At 38.5% G+C, this 26,193-nt stretch overlaps 1 protein-coding gene across 1 annotated transcript in view; it reads left to right on the top strand.

Moving 5' to 3' along the window:
* park (E3 ubiquitin-protein ligase parkin) overlaps nucleotides 1-26,193 on the top strand; it is a 137,065-nt gene that overhangs the window by 14,958 nt on the left and 95,914 nt on the right. Inside the window, exons 2-3 of the mRNA XM_090409081.1 lie at nucleotides 3,546-3,690; nucleotides 20,569-20,684. Of these exons, the coding sequence (XP_090265207.1) occupies nucleotides 3,546-3,690; nucleotides 20,569-20,684 (261 nt within the window). The remainder of the gene's footprint in view (nucleotides 1-3,545; nucleotides 3,691-20,568; nucleotides 20,685-26,193) is intronic.

Raw genomic sequence — 26,193 nt, 5'->3', positions numbered from 1 at the left:
TTTGTTTGTATAGAGCTGTTGTTCAGGATTAGGATCTATTTCTTGCAAGGCTGCTGTAATTGCTGGGCAGGTAAAGATGTGAGTGGGTGTCAGTTCAGTATCGGGGCAGTTGTTGCAGTTTCTATATGTTATCGTATCATCTGTATTGATCTTCATTCCTCTATAATGTCCTGTTTGTAGTCTTGCTATTGCGGTGGAGGTCTTTTTGTCAGCACTGATTTTGGGAATTTGATGTTGTATCACTGATTTCGGTGGAATTAGTTTAGCTTTTGCTAGTGCATTGGCATCAGCAAGAGTTATCATGCGAGTTTCTTGGTTGAGTTCTCTGACCTCTTTTGCTAATTTATCAGCTGCTTCATTGTAATCAATGCCTACATGAGCAGGAATCCATTGTAAAATGCAACTTTTTCCTAAACACTTTAGTTGATTTAAGAGTTTATGGATGTCTTGTGTGAGCTTGGTATTGCCATTTTTGATTGCCTCCATAGCTGATCTTGAGTCACTGTAAATTATAATTCCTTCAGATTGTTGAGATGATGATAGTTTTAAGTAGGCTTCTAGTGCTTTATTTATTGTGTAGAGTTCGCTGGTAAAATTGGAAGCGATTCTCCCAGATCCAACTTTTATTGAAAGTTTTTCACCTTTCAGGAGTAGAAGGAGAACACCAGCACCTCCATTAATCATATTGGTGTCTGACGATCAATCGGTATAACAGATAACCTGTTTGGAGGTTGATAGTATTTAGGCCTTTTTCTTTGAGCATTTCTTTTGGTTCTTTTTTTTGTACAGAGTTTGGTAAGGTTTAGATTTATGGAGGTATTTGAAGGTAAAGGACTGGAAAATAGAGGTTCTTTGTTTATGTAGGCATTTAGCTGATCAAGACCTATTTCTTTCCTGATAGTGTCATCATATTATAAAGTTGATGATCTGTGAAGTCTGCATTTTTGGTTCCAATGTTCATAAGTTTTTAGAGAGATATGATCGCTTTGATAGCTTCTGATATTATTTATGAATTTTATAGTGGCAAATTTTCATCTGTCCTCCAGCAGGTCAAGCCCACATTCCTGTTGGGCTCTGATGTTGTTAGCGGACGAGACTGCACCAATGATAATCTTGGATGCTTTTGCTTGTATTTTGTATAATTTTTTCTTTACCGATGAGGCCGAAGGTGACCAGATAGGTGCTGCATATTCCATTATTGGCTTTATTAGTGTAGTGTAAGTAGTTTTGAGGATTTTTGGCTTTGCACCCCAATTTGTTCCACAAAGCCTTTTCAGTATATTTAATTTTTTTAGAGTTCTGTTGGAAGTGTTAGAGATGTGTTGTGCAAAACATAATTCCTGATCCAAGCATAATACCAAGGTATTTTGGATTTGTGATTTTTTCAATTAGCTTGTTGTTGATCATGACTTTGGGATTGTAGGAATGTCTATTTTTCCTGTCTGTACTAAAGGTGCTTTTTGTTTTGTCTGGGTTGATTTTGAGTTTAAGTTCATCTGACCATTTTTCTAATCCTCTCATGGATGTGTTTAGAATCTCCTCTGATTCTTTGATTTTAGCACGTGTGCCAAATGGCTATATTATTTACATAGCAAGTTACTTTTGTGTCTTCTGTAAGGTAGGGATGAATGTTATTGACATATAGAAGGAATAGTAAGGGACTGAATACTGAGCCCTGGGGGAACACCAGCCCAGGTTCTCCGCTCTTTTGATATTGCTGCATTGATTCTGACTTGGATCTTTCTTCCTCTAATGAAATCAGCAATCCAGATTAAAGCGTTTCCTCTAGTTCCAATATCATGTACTGTTTGTATTAATTTTTTGATCCAAACACGATCGAAAGCAGCAGTCATATCAAGAATATGACAGCTGTCTTTTTTGTTGGTTTTTCCTGAAATGAGTCTATTATTGTTTGGCAGAAGTGGAATAATTGATCTGTTGTCGTATGACAGGTTCTATAGGCAGTTTGGTAGTAGTTGATTTTCTTATTTTTTGTCAGCTAGTGCATAAGCCTGGAGTGTATGATTCTTTCAGTAATTTTACAAAGTATGCTAGTTAATGCGATAGGTCTATAACTTTGACATTCTGCAGCATTTCTGTCAGGTTTCAGGATGGGTACAATAACTGATTTTTCCATTCTTTTAGAAGTTTGCCTGTTCGCCAAGAGGTATTGAGAATGTCCAGAAGTTGTTCTTTAGCATTTTTGGCAAAGCATTTGACCATATGACCAAAGATAAGATCATTACCAGGAGATTTATTAGGTGCAGTTTTCTCGATTGATGAATTTGGTTCACTTAGTGTAAATTCTTTGGAGAAGATGTCATTAGTTTGGTATGTTCTTGCTTGTTTTAGTATTTCACTTGTGAGTTTATCGAGGGTCTTGTCCTCTCTGTTATACTGAAGTTTGGAGTTGTTTGAATAGGTTTTTGCCAGTGTGTTTGCAATTTCTTGATCTGTAATAGCTTGTTTCCCAGCATTTATGATGAAGTTTGTTTTCTGTTGGTTCTCTTTTTTTATATTGTTGTCTAGGATTCTAATAATGTTCCAGTGTTGGCTGTCTTTTCTTGGATCCAGGTTACTGCAAAGTTCTGCCCATTTCTCTTGTTTGCACTTCCAAATTTCCTGCTCTATTTTGTGTGTCATGTCCATTAATTTCTTTCTGTATTCATCAGTTTTGTTAATTCTTAATTGTTTGTTGATATTGTCTCTTTCTGTAATCATTGAATCAATATTGTGATCTTTCCAGTATGGTATCCAGGTATTTTTCCGCTTGCCTCTTGGTATTGTTGCTTTGGCAGCTTTACTGATGTGTGAAGTGATGATTTGTAATTTTTTGTCGAGGTTTCCAGAGACAGATTCATCTTGACAGAGGCTCTCCAAGATTTGAGTAAACCTTGTCCAGTCGGCTTTTCTGAAGTTCCATGTCCTTTCGATTTGCTGTTCTTGATCAATCTTGAAGTTTAGTGTTGTTATTATGGGTCTGTAGTCACTGATGACATTTCCCAAAATTTTCCATTGTGCACTTGATGCAATGCCATAATTAATAGCTGTGATGTCAATAGCAGATTCAGTTCCCATAGTTTTAGAGAGATAGGTGTTCTGTCCATTGTTAATTGTTGTGAGTTCCAAATCTGTCAAGAGGTCTTCCAATTGTTGACCTTTATGGTCTAAATTGGGAAAGTCCCACGTTGGGCATTTTGCATTTAGGTCACCAAGTATAATGGTTGCATCAGTTGGAGATTCGCTTAGCTTTTCAATGATGTCTGTATCAATATTTGTATTATCAGGATGGTAGGGATAATAATAATAATATGGACAGTTAACATGAGCTGTGGTTGATTTTCTGAAATTTGGTGTAGAGATTTAGTAAAAATATCGTATCTTTCTCTTTTTTAAAACAGTTCTGTAGCTTATGCCTTGGTGATGATATCATGATTGTGCAGGCTATATTAAAATGTATTGTTAATGGAAGCTTTTCTGTTGAATGTTAATATATATTACAGTATTCAGAAAATTTAAGTGCATTCGTTTGATATGCTTTACAGGATTGTGATGTTGGTCAACATAGTATTATACATGCCGTGCAATGTAAAAGATCATCAGTCACAACTTTAGCTCAAACAAAATGTCCACTCAATTTGTCCTTATTAGTGTTACAACTAACAGATGGAGAAAAATCTTTGCCTAAAGGTGAGAACTGTTGTCTAAATGTTTGCCATGTTTATTTAATGAGCAGGTACTTGCTTTATTTTTTTAATTAAAAGATAGAAATTTTTATTTTATCGAACCTTTTACATCCCAGTTTCAGTAAATGTGTTAAGGAGAGGAAATGGTCAAAATTTTTAAGGGATGCCATTTTCTAAAATTATTTCAGCTTGTTACTAATTATAACTAAATCATGTAATTTTTTAAAATTAACATTTGTAGTTCAAATTTTGCCAAATTATTGAAGTGTGTGGGTTTTGAAATTTGAAGATAAGAATGGGACAGCATATACAATTGATGGCCACATTATGGAAAGGTAAGGTGGAGGAAATAAGGGTCTGAGGCCTGAACTCCTTCTTTAGCTTCTTTCCATCCACCTCTGGATATAGGCAAACCCCTTAACTCTAGTTCTGGTTTTTTTTAGCCATTGTCCACAATTTCATGTCAAATCTTTCACGAACTTGGTGGAGGAAATAAGGGTCTGAGGCCTGAACTCCTTCTTTAGCTTCTTTCCATCCACCTCTGGATATAGGTGAACCCCTTAACTCTAGTTCTGTTTTTTTTTTAGCCATTGTCCACAATTTCAAGTCAAATCTTTCACAAACTTTCCTTCTCTTGGTATCAGCTCAGTGCTTAATTTCATCTCAAATTACATGCCTTACAACACTTCACAATATCATCTACTCCAGTCACCTCCCTGATTCTAGTATTTCTTATTCTATCCCTTTTTGTTATTTGAAGCATTCTTTTCTCCAAGTCTCTTTCAGCCAAATGCAACCTGTTTTCCTGTATTTTAGTTGTCACCCATGTCTCACTTCCATAGGTAGTGAGACATGGGTGACAATAATCTCTGCTCTCTTCCAGCTTGGTTAGTGAAATTCGAAAAAGGGAGCCAATTAGAATTGTGCACATATATATATGATGCATATATATAATAATGCATATATTAAAGAGCTTTATTTTTAAGCATATAACTAAATTAGAAACATAGGGGTTGAGTTTGTTGCTTTATTGAATATGATGTGGCCTAAGATTGTTGGCATTAGTGAAACTTGGCTATCAGAATCAGATATGGTAAGTGGGATCGAGTATAACAGATATGCTATTTTGAGGAATGACAGAAGAGATAGGAGAGAAGTGCTACTAATAATATCAGATGACTTAAGTCCAGTTAGGGTAGAAATACAAGAAAACAATGATGGTAACAAGGTCCCATGTAGCCATGAGTTTGAGTCTATCTGGTGTGAAGTGGAGGTTAACAGAATGAAATATATAGTGGGTCTTGTTACAGACCTGGCTCAGTTGCAGGGGAACAAAAAATGCATCCCCAATTTAACTTTATGGATACCAAACGAATGATCATTATGGGTGACTTCAATTTTACAAACATTGACTGGGTAGAAGAGAAATCTCATGATAAGAAAGCAGAGGCATTTATTGAATTGTTGCGAGACAACTTTCTCAAGCAGCATGTGAAAGAAGGAACTCGAGGTCAAAGAGTGTTGGATTTGCTCATAGCATCAAAAGAGATCTTTGTCAAAAATATAGCTATTTTACCACCAACTGATGACAGTGATCATGCTATTCTTTCTTGGGAAGTATCTACTTGTATTGGAGCTTCAATTAAAACAGGCTATATGCTGAACTACAAAGCTGGAAATTATGATCGACTTAGAAGAATACCATCTTTGGTCCCATGGTATCAGTTACTGAATAGAAAAAATGTCAGCAATGCATGGGAATCTTTGAAAAAGTGCTTAAATGAAGCGGTATCTTAATGTATCCCTAGTGTTTGAAGATTAAATAGGTTAGGAGTGAAATGGATGTGCAGCCTTATTAAGCAAGAGATCCACAAGAAGAAGATAATGTGGAAAGAATATCGTGAGAATAAGAGTGAGAGCAGTTATGAAATATATAAAGGTCAAGCCAGAAAAGTAATGAGTATTGTGAGAAAAGCTGAAATGGAGTGTGAAAAGAAATTGGCCATGCAAGATAAAAGCAGTTGAAAAGAATTTTATCATTATGCCGCAAGGAAAAGAAAGAATGAATGTGGAAGAATAACTTTATTCAATGCAGATTGGTACATGAGTCAGAAGCTAAGGAGATTGTTCAGTTAATGTTTGTGTATAGAGGCTTAAGTGCTGTGAAGACATAATGTTGGAGGTTTAACAGATTTTTTACAACACTCAGAAAGGATTAAAAAGAATTTAATACTTCCTATATTTCGTCCTAGTCACTAGGACATCTACGGGGATTACAAAAATAACTAATGTAACATAACACAAATATCATACAATACTAAGCCCAACCACGTGGGTGACACTAAAGTCCTATCTAGGTGGAGCGCCCTCTAAGGGCAATTGTAAGTGGCCTGGAATATAAAGTAAGATCTCTGGTGATGAGTGTTTCCCAAATTTTCGGAAGCTTAATGCAACCGCATTTATTAAGATTTGGTTGATTTCTAAGAGCTGCTACTGCTTCTAAGAATAGTCTCTCTTTCTTGAATTTGCTGTGATGGAGCATGGTGGTTTTCTTCCATGATACTCTGTGGGTGGTGTCCAAGACATGGTCAGCCAAGCCTGAATGACCATAGTTGTGTTTACAGATGTAAGACTTGTGTTCCTCTAAGTGGATGGATGCTGATCTGCCTGTCTGTCCGAAGTACGCCAGCTTACAGGAACAGGGCACTTTGTAAACTCCAGGCAGAGAGAGAGGAGGGAGCTGATCTTTTGTAGAACGGATAAGGGTAGCAAGTTTGCGGTGGAGTTTATATGCTGTGTGTAGGTTGTACTTTTTTAGAATCTTGGCTATTTTTTCGGATGTGCCACGGATGTAGGGTATGGTGATGGCATTTTTAAATTCTTGTTGACGAGAAGGACCAGGAATGGGAGAGGAACTAATTATTTTTTTGATACTGTGATCGCTGTAGCCATTGGAGAGGAAAGTGTTGTGTATGTAGTTAAGCTCAGTAGTGAGGGCGGTTCCACTGGAACAAAGATTGTGGGCTCTCTTGGTAAGAGTTTTAATAATGCCATATTGTTGAGAGGGATGGTGGTGTGAGAGTTTGTGAATGTATCTGCATGTGTGTAGGTTTTCTGTATACAGTGAAGACAAGTGTATCATTAGGCAGGCGTGTGACTAAGGTGTCTAGGAAGGGTAAACAATTGTTCTTTTCCTTTTCCATAGTAAACTGGATTCTTGGATGTAGGCTATTGAGATGACTGAGGAAGGAGTCTAATGTGTCTGGGCCATGAGGCCAAATAGAGAACACATCATCTACATATCTTAGCCAGATAGAAGGTTTGAGTGGGGCTGAGTCTATGGCTCGTTTTTCAAAATCTTACACGAATACACGAATTCTAATCATTCATGGAGAAGATTTAGCACGCAAATCCAAGCAATACGGTAAGTCAAAACTACGACTATCTAGGCAACTAAATAGGCTGGCCTTTTTAAAAAGATGTCGGGATACAAGAGTGATACCGAACTTCGTTAAACTAAAGACCAATTTCCATTCCAAAAAAGCACTCCGGATATATAACCATGCCAGCCTGGCATTACTACGCGAGCAAATCGCTTCTACTCATACCACCCTCTCAGTGATGAACGCCGCCATTGGCTCCTTACATTCAGAGCTCTCCAACATTCTTAATCCTGAACTTTGGTCGATTCTCTCCGGCATTTCGGAAACCTCCGCACAAAAAGAATTTCAAAAAATAAAAAATAAACACGTCAAGAAATATAACAACCTGATTAAAAACAAACCACAACCACAAATTCAACCGCTCCAGACAGTAGTAAACCTCTCTTCCAAAAGGCTCAATGACGATGCCATCAGCGCACTTAGCCTTGGCCGTAATTTTGCTGTGGCTCCGAAGGAAGTGCCAGTGCTTGATGTAATGGTTAACAACGAACTTGGGATCGGTCGCTTACCGTCGGAGATAGCCAACAAAATCAGACTTGACATAGCCAACATCCTTGCTCATTCTTCACCTCCAAAAAAAGTAATTTATCGTATGCCCAACGCACAGCTCTCCTGAAATTACGGAAAGAAAAAAGTATCGTCATCACCAGAGCGGATAAGGGTAATGCCGCAGTCGTTCTTAATACCAGTGAATACAATCACAAAATGAATATTATTCTCCGCGATCGCGCTACCTACATCCCACTAGAACATGACCCCACAAAAACACAAGTTAAAAAATTAAAAATCTTACTTAAAAAAGTATCTTCCTGGCCCCCCGACATCACGAAAAAACTTAAACCTTTCCGCTCCTGTCCCCCCCCGAATTTACGGCTTACCAAAAATCCACAAACCCAATTCCCCACTCAGACCTATAGTAGATGCCACCAATGCACCTTGCTACAGACTGTCTAAACAGCTGGCCAACTCTCTGACCCCCCTCACTGGAAGGTCCACTTCCTATATAAAAAAACTCGACCCACTTTAAAGCCTTCATAGAAAATTTAACCTTGAATAAAGCAGACATATGGTAAGCTTTGATATCTCCTCTTTGTTTACTAATATTCCCTTAACTGACACCTTATCTCACAAAAAGTTTTCCCTTCTGACATCTTAGATCTCTTTTCCTTTGCCATTAACTCTGGGTATTTTTCTTGGAAGAACAAAATCTACAAGCAGATAGAGGGAACTGCCATGGGTTCCCCCCTCCCCCCCCCTTGCCAATTTCTATATGGAAGATTTTGAAAAACAAGCCATAGACTCAGCCCCACTCAAACCTTCTATCTGGCTAAGATATGTAGATGATGTGTTCTCTATTTGGCCTCATGGCCCAGACACATTAGACTCCTTCCTCAGTCATCTCAATAGCCTACATCCAAGAATCCAGTTTACTATGGAAAAGGAAAAGAACAATTGTTTACCCTTCCTAGACACCTTAGTCACACGCCTGCCTAATGATACACTTGTCTTCACTGTATACAGAAAACCCACACACACACACATGCAGATACATTCACAAACTCTCACACCACCACCTCTCTCAACAATATGGCATTATTAAAACTCTTACCAAGAGAGCCCACAATCTTTGTTCCAGTGGAACCGCCCTCACTACTGAGCTTAACTACATACACAACACTTTCCTCTCCAATGGCTACAGCGATCACAGTATCAAAAAAATAATTAGTTCCTCTCCCATTCCCGGTCCTTCTCGTCAACAAGAATTTAAAAATGCCATCACCATACCCTACATCCGTGGCACATTCGAAAAAATAGCCAAGATTCTAAAAAAGTACAACCTACACACAGCATATAAACTCCACCGCAAACTTGCTACCCTTATCCGTTCTACAAAAGATCAGCTCCCTCCTCTCTCTGTGCCTGGAGTTTACAAAGTGCCCTGTTCCTGTAAGCTGGAGTACTTCGGACAGACAGGCAGATCAGCATCCATCCACTTAGAGGAACACAAGTCTTACATCTGTAAACACAACTATGGTCATTCAGGCTTGGCTGACCATGTCTTGGACACCACCCACAGAGTATCATGGAAGAAAACCACCATGCTCCATCACAGCAAATTCAAGAAAGAGAGACTATTCTTAGAAGCAGCAGCAGCTCTTAGAAATCAACCAAATCTTAATAAATACGGTTGCATTAAGCTTCCGAAAATTTGGGAAACACTCATCACCAGAGATCCTACTTTATATTCCAGGCCACTTACAATTGCCCTTAGAGGGCGCTCCACCTAGATAGGACTTTAGTGTCACCCACGTGGTTGGGCTTAGTATTGTATGATATTTGTGTTATGTTACATTAGTTATTTTTGTAATCCCCGTAGATGTCCTAGTGACTAGGACGAAATATAGGAAGTATTAAATTCTTTTTAATCCTTTCTGAGTGTTGTAAAAAATCCATTAAACCTCCAACATTATGTTCAGTTAATGAATGCTCACTTTGCTAAGATATATCAACCAGGTGTATGTAGCATGGTGCACAGTGCTACTGCTATGTTGGATGAAGAGTTAGAGGTTCATGAATATGAGGTTGAAGAGCTCTTGCATAAGAACCTGGATAAGAATTTGTTAATAGGGACAGATGGAATATCAGCCCATTTGCTAAAGGAATGTTCAGCTGAATTGGCTAAGCCTTTCACACATTTGTATAACTTGAGTCTCAGCTCAAGAATGACACCACAGGAATGTATGATAGTTCCATTGCACAAGGGTGGTGCAAAAACTGATGTGTCTAACTACCGACCTATTAGTATTTCTGGTGTGGTAGTGAAGATTTTAGAGAAGTTGGTGAGAACTCGCCTACAGAAATGGGTAGACAGCATTCTATACTCTGCAGGGAACAGCATGGGTTTACTAAACGAAGTTCGTGTTTTAGCAATTTGCTCATTTTTTATAACAATGTTATGGCAGAGTTGGATAAAGGGAATGGATACACTATGATAATGTTGGATTTTTCAACGCATTTGATAGGATACCACACGATAAGCTGTTGCGTAAACTGAAGAATATGGGATTGGAATATAATCTGTCGACTTGGATCAGGGAATGACTGACAGACATATCAAAAAGTGGTGTACAGTGGGTGTGAATCTGCCAGATTTAATGATATTAATATTTAATTTGATGGGGCAAACCTGAGGTTTACCAGCGCCACCATATCTTTACATGGCGTATGGAATGCAGATAGTTATATGGACTTACACAGAAGGCTATAAAAGTTCTTTCCTTGAGGGCCCTACAGGGCACACTGGTGGCATGGCGTTGCCACCAGCGAATGGCTACAGTGATAACTAGAATAGGCATAGGGTAAAACACTTGTAAAGGCTTAGGCCTATATATCAAGTCTGGACGAGATGTCTGGACATGATGTAAGGGTAGTACTGCCCATAACCAGTACAAGGATTAATAAAAATATAAAAAAAATAACCAGTGGTGTACCTCAGGATTCAGTCCTTGGGCCACTTGGTTCAATCTATACATTAATGACATCAAGCAGGGTCTATCATCAGATTTGTAATTGTTTTCTGATGGCGTGAAGATAGGCAGGGCAATCAGGGATGCTACTGATATTCAGCTATTACAAAATGATTTGAATAGATTGGAAATCTGGGTAAACGAAAATGGCTGTCAGTTTAATGTTAGTAAGTGTAAAGTTATGCACTTTGGCGTGATTGATTAGAGTTCCAGTGGTATATTATATTAGCAGGGTTATGCTACAAGAAACTGAAGAGGCAAGGGATCTTGATGTATTGGTGGATAAGAATTTAAAGTTCAAAGGTCACATAGCAAAAGTTGCAAATTACAACTCAGAGGATAATTGCTATGTTGAAGCGAACCTTGACATGCAAGAAAAAGGAAGTAATTTTGCCTCTTTATAAGGCTTTGATAAGACCACACCTGGATTACTGTGTGCAGATTTGGTCTCTCGAGTTTGAAGGGGATAAAAAAAACTGTGGAAAGGGTGCAAAGAAGAGTTACAAAGATTATATCTGGATTATGGGATTTAGATTAGGAGGACAGATTGCAAGTATGTGGATTGCAGACTCTGGTTAATAGCAGAAACAGGGATGATATCATAAAGGTCTATAAACTTTTGAATGGGTGTTATCGCATTTCAAATAATGAAATTTTTCGTTATATGGAAGGTGGGAAGAGAACACTGGGACATCCATGGAAGTTGAGGTTGTTCTCAGTCAAGAAAGGAGTAGAGCTAAGTTTTTCTCCCAAAGAGAGCAGTGAGTGAGTGGATTAGTTTTCTTAGGGGTAGTGAGTGCATCTAGTGTAAATGAATTAAGGGAAGGTATGATAGCTGGGTTGGGTAATTTACAGCCTCCCTCAATGTGTCCTTGATTCCCTGGAGGTTTCAGATAATAATAATAAATCTCCTAACAAGTAATCTTTATGTAACCAAAATGCTCTGTTTCCTTGTCTTCTACTTATTTCTTTATCTTGTTTTTCCTTAAAATTAACTAGTTGACTAAGGTAAATATAGTCCTCCACAATTTCAATACAATTATGTGTTGATTTTAGTTTGGTATGTAGAAGAGGATATGGCTTGCATGTGTGTTACTGTATGCGGATTGTCTTTTGGTTTTCAAGGGATGTAGATATATTAGAAGGGGTTGAGAGGAAAGCAACTAAGATGATGTCAAGTCTGTAGAATGTTGAGTATGAACAGATTGAGGAAAGGCCATTTGCAGAGCCTTGATAGGAGTGAAATGATTGTGACATCAAATTGGTAAGGAAGTTGTGAAAGCCAACCATGACTTCACATTGATGTAAAGGATTAAACAAGAGTACAATTTCTTGGCAAGTTTAATTCATAACCAGATGAAAACACTTTCTGTTAATAATGATATATTTAAACCAAATTTAGTACAGAGAAATATACTATATATATATTAACATATATATGAAATATGTTATATATATATTATGATGAACCTACACATGAAAGGTCAACAGACCTATAACACTACAGTGCCATGTGAGGGCAAGTGACTAAAGAGAAAAAAATATAGGCTGTTGATTTCTTTCTTAAAGAGTGAGAAAACCAGTATGGGAGGAGACTGTTCCAAAGAATTACAGGTGGATGGAATGAAGGAAGCTGATGAGAAGTTATTTCGGTGTGTTCGGAGCTTGAGAGCTTAACCATGCTACTGGCCAGGACGTATATATACGTCCAAGTTACTATGGATGCAAAGTGCATATTAAAATTGTAATGCCATTCATATTACATTGAAATATATGATGGATACGAAGCGTATGAGGATGTGTATTTGATCCATAATAGCCGGTAAGATGGTTAAAGGTGTTGGCCAGTGGCTGTTCTAGTTCTTACGTGGTTAGAAGGAGGTGGAGGTATCAAATCAGATCATCAGCTAATTCAAAGGAGCAATGCTCATGAAAGTCATATAGAAAAGGAACAGCTCTGAAACAGAGCACCTATAATAAAGTGACTGAATGGAGTGAGGGAAGAATCATCTATTAAGTGAATTGCCTTCTTCTCAATATCATCAAGAATTCCCAGGGAGATCTTGGCTGTTTCACCGTAAATGTAGGAACAGTACTCATAGGACGGTTGAATCTGAGACTTATAAAGTGGTAGGAGTTGAAAAGAAGAGAAGTAATGTTTAGAATGAAAAAGAACACCAAGCTTTTTAGAGGCTATGTAAATAATATGTTTATGTCAGGATAAGCTGGATGTGACTGTCAACCCAAGAAGAGAAAGCTGATCTCGAAAGGAAACTGGGACATTATCAAAAGTGAGAGGGGGGGTGAGGTAGGATTTTCTCGCAGGTAATAAGGCAGGCTTGAGTTTGTTTGGCATTGAAATTTATTAAGTTGTCTTCACTCCATTTGAGGATGTTGAGGAGGTCATTGTTTAAGTCACTGGTTATGGAAGATCTTGAGGCACCTAACATTAGAGCACTACATAGTTTATCAAATGAGAAAGAGGAATGAAGGTACTGTCATCAGCAAAGCTGTGAAGAGGATTTGAAGTCACAGAAAAAGGAATCATTAATGTAAAGTAGGAAGAGTGTGAGTGAGAGCACAGAACCCTGGGGTACTCAAGTATTGATGGAGAAATCTGATGACAAAAAGCCATCTGCCAGGAAACACAATAAACGACCAGTGAGGAAGCTGGAAATCTAATCACAGAGCGCAGGAGGGAGGCCATAAGTGGCAGCTTCTTGTTCAGGAGGCCTCAGTGCCAGACATGATCAGATGCCCTTGAAATATCAAGAGCAACACATGAGTTTCTTCAAATCTTTTCATTGCCTGTGTCCAAAGGTGGGTGCGGAATCCATATTGGTGATCGCTAATTAACTGTTGAGATTAACTAACCAGCTAATGAAGAATCTGGTTGTTGATAACCTTCTCCATCACTTTTGAAAGTACTGAGATGGAAGCAATAGGTCAATAATTAGATAGCTGACTTTTGTCTCCCTTTTTTGGGTACAAGCAAAATATAGGCTTGCTTTCGTGCTGTAGGGTAGATGCTAGTAGAATCCGATTGTTTATATTGGTGATACAGGATAGATGTCAATTCTGGAGCACAACATGGAAGAATACCATCTGAGCCAGGAGCCTTATTAGTAACAAGATTAATGAGGGCTTTCCTGTTGGCCTTTTTGTGAAAGTTCATAGAGGCATGCAATGGACAGTTTGTGGTAGTACAGGAGACTAATTTGCTTTAGTTGTCCAGACAGAAGGTTGATTAAAAAAACTGATGCTAGGAGGTCTGCATTTTCCTTGGGTGAGTTTATCATGGTGGCATTAGGATGCAAGAGAGATGGCAGCATGGAAGGGCAGAAATTATGCCCAACAGCAAGAGATCGGAAGGCTTAATTGCCAGTTGGGCAGGAGGCAAATTTATTGCATTTCATTCTTACGAAGTCTGCTTTGGAATTGTTGATTACTTTTTACAGATTCTTCTAGCTGTTGTGTAAGCTGAATGAGAAACTGGAGTTTTTAATTTAAGCACTGAACATAAGCTGCATTTTTGTCATGGACTGTAGAGGCACATTTTGTTGAGAACTAGGACTTGGATACAAGTCAGGAGCTTGCATGAGAGTGGGGAATGAAGGCTCTCGTTCTAGTGAGGATTATTTTGGTTACTAGTTCAGTGCAGTTGTTTAGATCATGAGAGCAAAATCAGTAATCTGACCATGGAAAATTTGCATAAAAATTCCAGATATCATCCCAGTTGGCAAAGTTACAGTGCCATAGATACAAGGATGAGATTGGCTGTGAGGAGTATGAACTGTGGAGACAATGACTTGAATAATAGTGTGGTCAGAGTAGCCAAGGGGAGAGCAGACATACACAGTATATTTGAGGGAGAATTGGTTAAGATAAGGGTCAAGAACGTTGGTAGAATGATGAGGATTGTCTGATATTCTGGTTTATAGATTGCTGTCACCAACTATAGACAGAATAGTTATGTCCTTAACTGAATCACCCTCTGACACTATAATCAAATCTAACACTCTTTGACCTTGAGTTCCTTTTGTCATATGCTGCTTAAGGAAGTTGTCTCGCAACTCAATAAGTTCAGTTTCATTCTTCTCACGAGATTTTATACCTATCCAATCAATATTCGGATTATTTAAGTCCACCCTTATTATTACTGTTTTCGTGCCCAACGTCTTTATTTTGTGATGCATTTCTTCATCACTTGCAACTGATCCACCAGCTCTGTGATGGCACCCCACTATGTATTTGATCTTGTTAGGTTCCACCTCACATCAGATGGCTTCAAACTCACTTCTACATGAAAAATTGTTACTAGTATTACAATCATAGTTGTAATATTAACTGGATTCAAGTCATCCAATATCATTTGCAGCATGCTCCTCCCCCTCCTCTCTTATCCTGTCTATCCTTTCTAAAATGAGTGTACCAAGAAAGACCCTTGTCTTTCTTGCACTGGTAAAATTGTTTCATTTCACAAAACAAGTGATAAGGTTGAGACTGTGAATTGTAGCCCAGTTTATGTGTGGAGTTATGGTTAAGGTGTTGGAGAGGATAGGATCCAGAATTGGGTTGATAATAGCAGAATTCTCTGATGGTCAGCATTGCCTTGTTAGTTTTAGTTGTCTACTATTGTACCATAAGTGGAAAATTCAGTAGACAAGGGAGGTGAAAAATCCAAGCACAGTGATGTAGTTGGATTTTTCAAAGTCTTTTGATGGATTTCCACATGGCAAGTGGGTAACTAAATTGGAAGAGATGGGGTTAAATAATGGATCGTGGAGTTGGATAGGTGATTGGCTGTAAGAGAGGTGTGAACAAGTTGTATATTGGGGAGTGATATCACGAAAGGGAAGATCACTAGTGGTGTGTCTCAAGAGTCTGTTTTGGAACCATTATTGTTTAACTTATATTGATGATATTGCAACAGGCCTACATGGAGATCATGCAGTTTTTAGATTCAAAGTTGTGGAGAATTATGAAGAGTAGAGGCAGATGTTGGGGCCTTACAGGTGGAGGATCCGAATAGACTGTATTATTGGGCAAGGGAGTGGAGCTTCCAGTTCACCGTCACAAAAAAAGTACAGGTATCCCTCGATTAACGCAGTTAATTAATCTCTCGATGTTGCCGCGTTAATCAAATCTAATAATCAATTGTAAAAATCACAATTCATCCATGATCGATTACTGTATTAATAACTCGTTTTATATGGTACTGTTTTAGGAATGATAAAAAATGAATGCAAACTAAATGTTTAATAAATACTTGTACCTACATTATTTACTGCAATTTTTTTTATCAAAAGAAGTTATCAAGAGTCGTTTGAACAGTTTTAGTTTTTTTCTTATCAGTATAAATTCTACGATGCAAATATAATACATGATGGTACAAATTAAGTGGATATTGAATCCAACATTATTTCGTAGCTGAATATAGAAACTATAAGGTGTTTCGTGCCGAATATATCGAAACTAAAAGTTTTGGCGGATGCAAGCATAAGCAACCTTATGGGCAACTCGTAGTAAAGGTGGAGTAAGCTCCAGATCACTTTCCTTAGTATTTTCCATAATGTAAAGCACATCTCCTGGAGGATATGTATGATAAATAAGCCTTTGGCTCTCTATTTCAGTAATACATGATGGTTTATTTATTTTCAGTTACAATGTAGAAATTATTGAACAAAGAATTAAAAAACAACAACAACTAAGCCATACTATACTGACATTAGAGCTTACGGTATCTCTCAGATACAATTTACTTCAAATATTACGAACCTTTACATAATATGTGTTAAACCAAACTTATAGCAAAAAACAGTGCGGAGTATCACTCGTAACATATGAATGCACAGCTACTCATGATCTCCAAGCTATACACTGAATTGTGTAAGAATATTTTTATTAAACATTTTGCATGTATCTATCAGATCAGCTGCGAGCTCCGCAGGATTAAAGGCGCGTTAAACAAAACTCTTGCCGCATATATCAAGGGATTGCCACAATTAATTTTGCTGCATTAATCAAATCCTGCATTAAGCAAGGGATACCTGTAATGCGATAAAACTTGGTAGGAAAGGATAGAATGCATACACTGCATTCTATGCAGTCATTAGGGAAATTTGAAGTGAATAAAAAAGAGATCTGGGAGTAATAGTTCACAGGGACTTGAATTTTAGGGGTCACAGGACTAAAGTGTGAGGATGTCACAATGGATTATTGTAATGATAAGGAGGATGTTAACTTGTAAAAGACCTTAGTCAGGCCACATACGGCTTACTGGTTTTGATCAGGCAACCAGATCTGCACACAGTTAAGAATTTCATTTGTACAAAGCCTTATGAATAAAGAGGGTGGGGGTGAATGTGTTTGACATATAAGAAGGGATTGTTACCAGAATTAACATAGATTTTTTTATTATTATTATTATTATTATTACCACGGGCTACTCCAGGAGTCCTTACACTCATCGAGGGAGGCCCTAAACATCATGTTCACGCAGCTGTTCAACATTCTCACAGTATCTATCATACCTTGCCTTGAACTCGCTCACTGTCATAGCACCCACAACAGACTCTGGCAGCTTATTCCACTCATTTACCACTCTAAAAGTAAAGAACCCAGCTCTAACACCCCTGCTAACCACGCTCTTGCCCAGCTTCCATGGGTGTCCCCTAGTTCTCCCACCACCAGTCCTGATCTCAAAAATATCATCTGAATTAATCCTATAGAATCCTTTTAGCAATTTGAATGTCTCAATCATGTCTCCCCTTTTCTGCCTATCAACTAGTTTCTGCAACCCACAAATCTTCAACCTGTTCTCATATGGTTCATTCCATAGACCTGCTATCATCTTAGTCACTCGCCTCTGGATCCTCTCAACCTCCTCCCCATCAAGAAGGAACCGAGGTGACCAAATCTGGGCACAGTAGTCGAGATGAGGTCTTATCAGGGCTCGGTACAGAGGTACAATAACTTGTTTTTCTCTGCTCGTCAAGGTATTTTTCAACAACCAAGTGACTTGATGAGCTGATTTAGCTACTTTTGCAGTGTGCCCCCTAAACTTCATCTCCCTATCCACCAACACTCCCAAGTCCCTGGCCTCATCAATCTCTTGGAGTACAGTTCCACCAATGTGGTATACTGCTGCTAATCTTTTCACTCCGAAATACATAACCTTACATTTTGTCACATTAAATTGACATCCATTCTCCTTAGTCCAGAACTCCAATCTATCTAAGTCATCTTGCAAGACTTTGACATCTTCTGCATTCACTATCGCCCTACCCAACTTTGCATCATCAGTGAACAAATGAACTGTCCCACTTAGACCCTTCCCTATATCGTTAATGAACAGATTAAACAGCAGTGGTCCAAGAACAGAACCCTGTGGCACACCACTAGTCACAGGCCGTTTTTTGGACTCTACTCCTGAATAAACTACTCTTTGATATCTCTCCATCAACCACCCATACTGCTGGACTGTAAACCCATTTCCCTTATCCAGTTCAGCTGTCACCTTGTTATAAAACTTGAGCAAGTTACTGAGGCATGATCTACCCTTCACAAAGCCATGCTGTCCTCTGTACAGTATCTCATTTTCATCAATCCATTCCTGTATTTTTCCCTTGACTACTTTCTCCAAGACCTTGACAACGACTCCTGATATGCTGATCGGTCGGTAATTTGCAACCGTAGTCTTGGATCCTCCTTTATGCAGTGAAACTATTTTCCCCTCTTTCCATGCCTTCGGGACTTTGCCAGACCTGAGACTCAGATTAAACAACATGGTCAAGGGCACTGATAATTCATTAGCCGCTTCATGCAAGACCCGTGCCGGTATACCATCCAATCCCACAGATGTATTCACATTAAGGTTCTGTAATAGACTATTCACCTCCACTTCATTCATCACAATTCCCATATAAACTAATGGTTCCTTCATTTTTTCAACGTCACCACCTGGATGATATACTTTTGCAAAGTGCGCGCTCAGTAACTCCACTATATCGACTGGTTCAGTGAACTCTTTACCATCGGCATTCCTTAAAATCATTTTGCTATGTACAGTTTTTTTCTTGCTTGCAGCATATTGAAAGAACTGTTTGGGATTCTCTTTTGCTTGCATAGCTAGTTTCCTTTCATAATCGGCTTTTGCTGTTTTTACCACACTCGTTACCCTTCTGGCCTGTACTTTATACCGTTCGTGTGCCTGCAGGTCACCCCTTTCTTTAAATTCCCTCCATAGTTGTTTCTTTTTTTGCAGCTCAAGCTTAATGGTGTTATTCATCCATTTAACCCCTCCTTGTTTCACTTTTCGGACCTTAGGTATACAATCAGCCATAACTTCCTGTAAATGCTCTTTGATCACTTCCCATGCTCTATCGACATCCAGCCCTTGCAGTTGTACATGCCATGGCACTGATCCAAGCAATCTCCTAAGCTTGTCATACTTGCCAGCACGGTAATTCCACATATACCCTGTCTTAATCACAAATTTCACACCTATAGCCACCTCCCAGGTCAAGACCTTATGATCACTCTCACCAATAGGTGGCAACATGGTCATATTCATTACAGTCAAATTCTCAGATACTATTACCAGGTCAAGCACTCTTACACCCCTAGTATTTTCAATTACATGCTGTTTCAGATAGTTATCCCTTAATAATTGAATAAAATCCATTTCCTTCCTCACATGTGTCCTCTCCTCCTTCCAATCAATGTTACCATAGTTGAAATCCCCCATAATAATTACCCTCCTTCCACTTATTTCATCAATTTGTTTATGCATACCATCTCCACCATCTATTCCATCACCTGGTCTATAGCAGCACCCAACTGTATATTTTATTCTGCCAGTATCAATCTCACACCAAATAGCCTCAAATGAGCTCCTTTCACTATCCTGCAATACTTCAATTCTCCTTGGCTGCAGTTCATCAGCTATCATCAATAACACCCCTCCCCCAATTTTATTCTCTCTGTCCCTCCTAAACATACTATAACCCACACATTCTATCCCACTAACTATATCATCTTCTGTCAGCCATGTTTCACTAATGCCAACAACCTGTGGCCAGGAAGAGCCAATCAAGGCTAAAAATTCTTCCTTCTTGTTCCTAATACTCCTGGCATTAGTATACATGAATTGCAGTGTTCCCTTTGTCCCACCCCTATCTTGATGCGTTATTCTAAATATCCCATTCCCATTTTTTGTCCTTATTGCTGGCTCAGGTACATTATATACATTTTTACACTCAACTGTCTCACTGATGTCTGGATATCCACTTCCCCCCCTCCTTGGTAGTTCTAGTTTCCCTGGTTCTGCACATCCATTTTCACTTCATTCAGCAACACTTTTTCCAGTCTCCGCACACCAAGTCCATTCAAATGCAGGCCATCCATCTTGTATAAGTCCTTTCGCCCATCAAACTCATTCCACACGTCCACAAATTCCACACCACACCGTCCGCATAACCTGCGCATAATATCATTTGCGATTATGGCCCTCCTTCTAAACTCCTCTCTGTCATACCGCGGTAACAGACTCACCATTCTAACTCTGTCACTCTTTTCTTTCGCTACCTTTAACAATACTTTCAAGTCCTCTCTCAATGGGTAGAACAAGAGGCTATTCCTAAAAGCTGTATAAGGAAAGTATAAATAAGGAAGTGAGATCGGGCTCTTTGCATGGAATGTGAGTGGCCAGAGGAATGCATTGAGTGAGAGTGTGGCGAGTACTGAATGGTGAATGAGTCTGAGGCTTTTTTTGATTATCTTTGTATATGACAGTGAAAATTTTGATATTTTCTTGCCATTTGTGTTATCTATAGAACTGTTAAAATAAAATTGAATATGTTTATATTCTTAAAAGTTTCATGGTTATTAGAACAATATAATATTTTTTAGATGCAAGAAGAATTCATTTCTTTGTGTACTGCAGTGGTCCATGCAAGAAAGTATGTCCAGGCAAGTTGAGGGTTCGATGTGCACAATGCAAACAAGGAACTTTGACTGTTTCACAGGTATTTGCACCCTGGTTACATTTTCCTTTTAAGATTAACATTCTTTAGTATTAGGATTACTAATTGTGATATAAAGCCATCTAGCCATTAACTCTGACTTAATGTAAGTGTGAAGCGATAGAGTTCCAGATAAGGAGGCACAGTTATAAAAGGATGTTTCATTTAGTTTGTGACCTAAAGCACAAGTTTAAGCCCAAATTGAATGTCATCGAAGACAGGAATGGCGCACTACTAACAGAAGAATTGGAAATCAGAAACAGATGGAAAGAATACTGTGAGGAACTGTACAATAGAGTGGATAAAGAAAATTTGAAGGTCCCTTCTCACCAGAAAAATTTCGAATTGAACCTCCTCTACTTAGGCATGAAGTTGAAAGAGCAGTTAATCAGCTTAACAGCAGTAAGGCCCCAGGCACAGATGGAATCCCAGCTGAGTTAATTAAGACCACAGGGGATGGAGGGATAAGAGTGTTTCATAGATTGATTACAAAGATATGGTAGACAGGAAGAAGTCAGTTCATTTCAGTCAGTCAGTTCATTATAGAGACTGGAAGAAGTCAGTTCATTTCAGTCAGTCAGTTCATTATAGAGACTGGAAGAAGTCAGTTCATTTCCTAAAAATATTTCATGCAAGAAAGATTTTATTGAAGATCATTCTAAATAGGAAGGATTAGAATGATTAAAATGAATTCTAAATAGGACTGAGGCCAAAGTTGAGGCAAAGATGCTTGAGGAACAAGCAGGTTTTAGGAAAGGTAAGGGTACCAAAGATCAGATCCTTTGCCTTAGACAGATCATACAAAAGTATAAAGAATTTAGACTCCATATGGTAATGTGTTTCTTAGAGACTACTCTAAAGCTTTTGACCGTGTTCAGCATGTGAAACCATGGGAAATAATGAAAGGAATAGGTTTTCCTCAACTCACTATCTGGTTGATAGCTAACTTGTACAGGAAGCAAGAAGCCACAGTAAGAACAGGTATTGAATGAACTGATTCGCTTTATGTTTGAAAGGAAGTTAGGCAAGATGCTTACTTTCTCCTCACTTGTTTAGTATCTATGCTGAGGACATATGCATGAAGCATTGGATGAACTCAAGACAGGAATTAGGATAGGTGGTAGATTGATCAGTAATCTGAGGTATGGTGATGATACCATACTCCTCTGTAATAACAAGGAAGAACTATGCCAAATTCTGGACAAAGTTAACAAGATCAATAATAACAAAGGACTTCAGCTCATCCCTAACAAGACAAAGATTATGGTTCTGAAAGGAAATACAGAGACAGGGAAGCTCCTGAGAAACAAGTGTACCTTAATGGAGAAAGAATTGAGGATGTCAGCAAGTTCGAGTACCTGGGATTCATTATTAATGTGAAGAATTGCTGTTCAGAAGACATCAGAAGAAGATTAAGAATGGCTAAAACAACATTCAGAGACTTGTCTAAAATCTGGAAGGATGGATCTATCTCCATGGGAACAAAGTTGAGGATTTTGGATTCATTTGTGCTTCCAACAGCAACTTATGGATGTGAGACTTGGAACCTAAAGAAGTCAGATAAGAAAAGTATAGCTGCTTTTGAGATGTGGTGTTACAGAAGGCAGTTGAGGATATCATATACCGAAAGGCATACAAATGAGTGGGTGAATTATCCTTAAGGATATTGACAGAAGAAAATTAAAGTACTTTGGACATATTGAAAGAATGGAAGGAGGACTTCTCAGAACAGTAATAGAAGGTAAAATTCCTGGTAAAGGAGGACAAAGTAGACCATCAGTGAGATGGATGAATGGTGCATGTGGAGTGACCGATCTTCATAGAGTTGAAGCCTCCAGAAAAGCATTCAATAGGACCACAGGGCGAGGATTGATATGGCACATCACCGAGCATCAGAGTGACCATACAGCATCTGTGGATGTCCGGTGAACAAATGATGATGAGGTAGATATACATGTATGAGGTGTGACAATTAAATTCCCACAATGGTCTCAGGCTGTGCATGTTTGGACATGTCTGTGCTATTGAAACAAGTCATAGCACCATTATGAAATAGATATACATGTATGTTGACAAGCTGTGGTAGAGTTTATGTGTGTGTGTTGTTTGTTTCTTTCAGTAGAAAAATTAGTGAATGGAATGTAAGAACAGTACATTAATGTGCACCCAAGTTTTCTGAAGGGTTAGGCAAAAGAGCATGTGAAACTGCAGACATGTTAAAGGTTTATGGTGATGTTGATGTCATGCAAAAGTTGAAGTGTATTTGAATAGTACATTGAGGCTCAGAGATGGGTGGGAAGACGTGAGAGACTACAAAAGAATTGGGTGACCACAAATCTTCGAACAAGTGAAAATATGAAAAGAGTGCACCAGTTAGTTTGTCTGACAGATGAAGCATGTGATTAATGGTACAGATTTTGACAGATGATTTGTGAATGAGAAAAATTTCTGTAAATATGGTTACCTGAATTTTGAGTTTAAAGCAATGGCAGCTTGGTGTTTTTTCTGATCTCTTTTCATGATTTTGCTAGTTATTATTGGTGATGAAACTTGATACTATCAGTATGACCTTGAAACAAAATGTCAAAGCATGCAATGGAAGACAACACCGAAAAATGCATGACTGTCAAATCTTGGATCAAGACAATACATGTTTGCTTTTATAATTGTAAGGGCATAGTACACTTTGACTTCATTAAACAAGGACAAACAGTGAACTTTACATATTTAGAAGTCCTGGCAAGGTTATGTGCTCATAAGAAATTGCAGAAATTGGACGATAGGCGAAGGAGGGGTGATATGATTGAGACATTCAAATTACTGAAGGGTTTTTATAAGATTGATCCAGAAGATATTTTTGAAAATATGACTGGTGGTGGGAGGACTAGGGGCCATGCATGGAAGCTGGGAAAGAGCGTGGTTGACAAGGGTGATAGAGCTAGGTTTTTTACTTGGAGAGTGGTGAATGAGTGGAATAAGCTTCCAGAGTCTGTTGTGGGTGCTACGACCGTGAATGAGTTCAAGGCAAGATATGATAGATACTGTGAGAATGTTGAATAGTTGTTCCAGACATGATGTTAGGGCTTCCCTCGATGAGTCTGTCGACTCCTTGGAGTTCCCCGGAACAATAATAATAATAATAATAAGAAGAAGAAGAAATCTGAACTTTGGCTGAACAGTTTGAATCAGCCATTACAACAGTGCTCCTGCACATGATGCAATAGCTGCCCACAAATTTCTGGCTAAAAAAAAATCAATCACAAAATTGGATATCTTCTGTATTTACAAAACTTCTTTCTCAGCCTTGATCGGTCTACTGCTGGACGAAGGCCTCCCCCTTTTTTTCACCACTTCTTTCTATCTTTGGCATTCTTCTTCCACTTATCAAAGTTTCTAAGGTCATCATCCCATCTTGTCCTTGGATTTTCTGTGTTTCTTCTTCCAGTTGGTATCCGGTTTGTAAACTCCTTGGTCCAGTGTCGATCCTCTCCTCTCATTACATGACCTGCCCACTTCCATTTTTTGGTCTTAATCTGAGTTAGAATGTCATTTATCTTGGTTTGCTCTCTAATTCGAGGGTTTCTTATTTTATCTTTTTAAGAGATCCCTAGGATGTTTCTTTCAAATTTTCTTTGAGCAGTCTTTTTGTTAATTTCCAGGTCTCACTAAAATAAGCCATAACTGATAATAAGCATTCGTCAATTACTTTCCTTTTTAGGTATAATGAGATGTCACTCTGAAGAATGGAGCTTAGTTTTCCACAAGACTTAGCCTTTGCAAATTTTGGCTCTTGTTTTTGGCCCAAAAACTCAATAATGCCTTTAAAGAACTCAGATTTTCTGACATCAAGCATCATGTGAGAGTAATAAGTTCCAGAAATATGTTGAACAATTACTATTATTATATGAGCAACTACATGGAGTTTGTAGAGTCATTGAGAGAGACCCTAAACATTCTGCCAAGCACTGTCCATCACTATTTTCTTGCACAATATCTGTCATACTTTGCTTTGAACTCATTCGCAGTCATGGCACCCATAAAAGACTATCAACTTATTCCACTCATTCACCACTCTCCAAGCAAAAAATCTATTCCTAACACTTTTGCCAACCACACTCTTGCTCAGTTTCCAAGGATAGTCCTAGTCATCACCAGACCTGAAAATTTTCATCTTTATTAATCCTGTAAAAAAACCCTTCAGTAATTTGTATGTCTCAGTCATATCACTCATTTCACCCCTTTTTTGTCTGTCAACCAGTTTCTGTAATCCACAAATCTTTAACTTATCCGCATGACGTGCTTTCCATAGATATGCCACCATTTTAGTCACTTGCCTCTGAATCCTCTCCCCTTCCTCATTCCCAAGAAACCCAGGTGACAAGATCTGTGTGCAGAAGTCGATGGGTCTTACCAAGGTTCGATAAAAAGGTATAAAATTAATGAAGCCAGGGATTTGGTGAAGCCACCAAATCCCTGGCTTCATTAATTTCCTTGAGTACAGTTTCATCAGTATGATATGAAGCTGGTAATGTTTTCACCTCAAAATGCATAACCTTACACTTTGCCACACTAAACTGATATCCGTTTTTCTTGCCAATTTGTTTAAATCATTCCTTAAAATTTTCACATCTTTATTGGCTTTTGCTCTACCCAATTTTTTATCATCAATAAACAACTGAATAGTTCCTTTCAGATCCTTTCCTATATCATTAATGTACAAATTAAATAGTAGTGGTCCATGAACAGAGACCTCCAGCACACCCATAGTCACAGGCTTTCTACTGGGCTCTGCTCCTGAATAAACTACTGTCTGGTATCTCTCCATCAACCACCCTCTTATCTACTTCACTAACTTTATCTCCATCCCCATGTGCTGCAGTTTATTAATTAGAATTCTATGTGGTATCCTGTCAAAAGCTTTTGCAAAGTCCAGTAGTATCACTTTAAACCCATTACTTTTATCCAACTCAGCTGTCACTGTATTATAAAAGGCTCACAAAACCATGTTGTCCCCCCATGTAGTATCCCATTCTTGTATTTTTCTTTTAACCAACTTCTCCATTACCATGACTCCCAACTTACTGATCAGTCTGTAATTTGATATCTGTCTCGGAGCCTTTTTTATGCAGTTAAACTTTTTTCTCTCTTTCCATCCCAAGGGGATGGAAAGAAAGAAAAATCAGTGACCACCCGTATGGTTTCCACCATTCAAAATCCACAGCTGACCTCATAGCTTACACCACCTACCACTTTCCATCCCCTTGGGACCAACCCAGAGCTGAGACATATTAAACAGTGTGGTCAAAGGCATTGTCAGTTCTCTTTCACCTTCTCATAAAATCCACAGCTGACTTCATAACTTACACCACCCATCACTGGACACATGGAAAGGTTCAGAGAAACTTGTGCTCTATCCCTTGACATTTCCAAAGTCAAGGAATCATGGCCTGCTTAACAAATTGCCATTCTTTGGTCTCCCTTGAGCTGGCAGCATACCATATAATCCCATAGC

Source organism: Typopeltis vanoorti, chromosome 19 (genome assembly GCF_054136105.1).
Source record: "Typopeltis vanoorti isolate ZY-2024b chromosome 19, IOZ_Tvanoo_1.0, whole genome shotgun sequence".
NCBI classification, from domain to species: Eukaryota; Metazoa; Arthropoda; class Arachnida; order Uropygi; family Thelyphonidae; genus Typopeltis; species Typopeltis vanoorti.
This window is presented reverse-complemented; position numbering and strand designations above follow the sequence as displayed.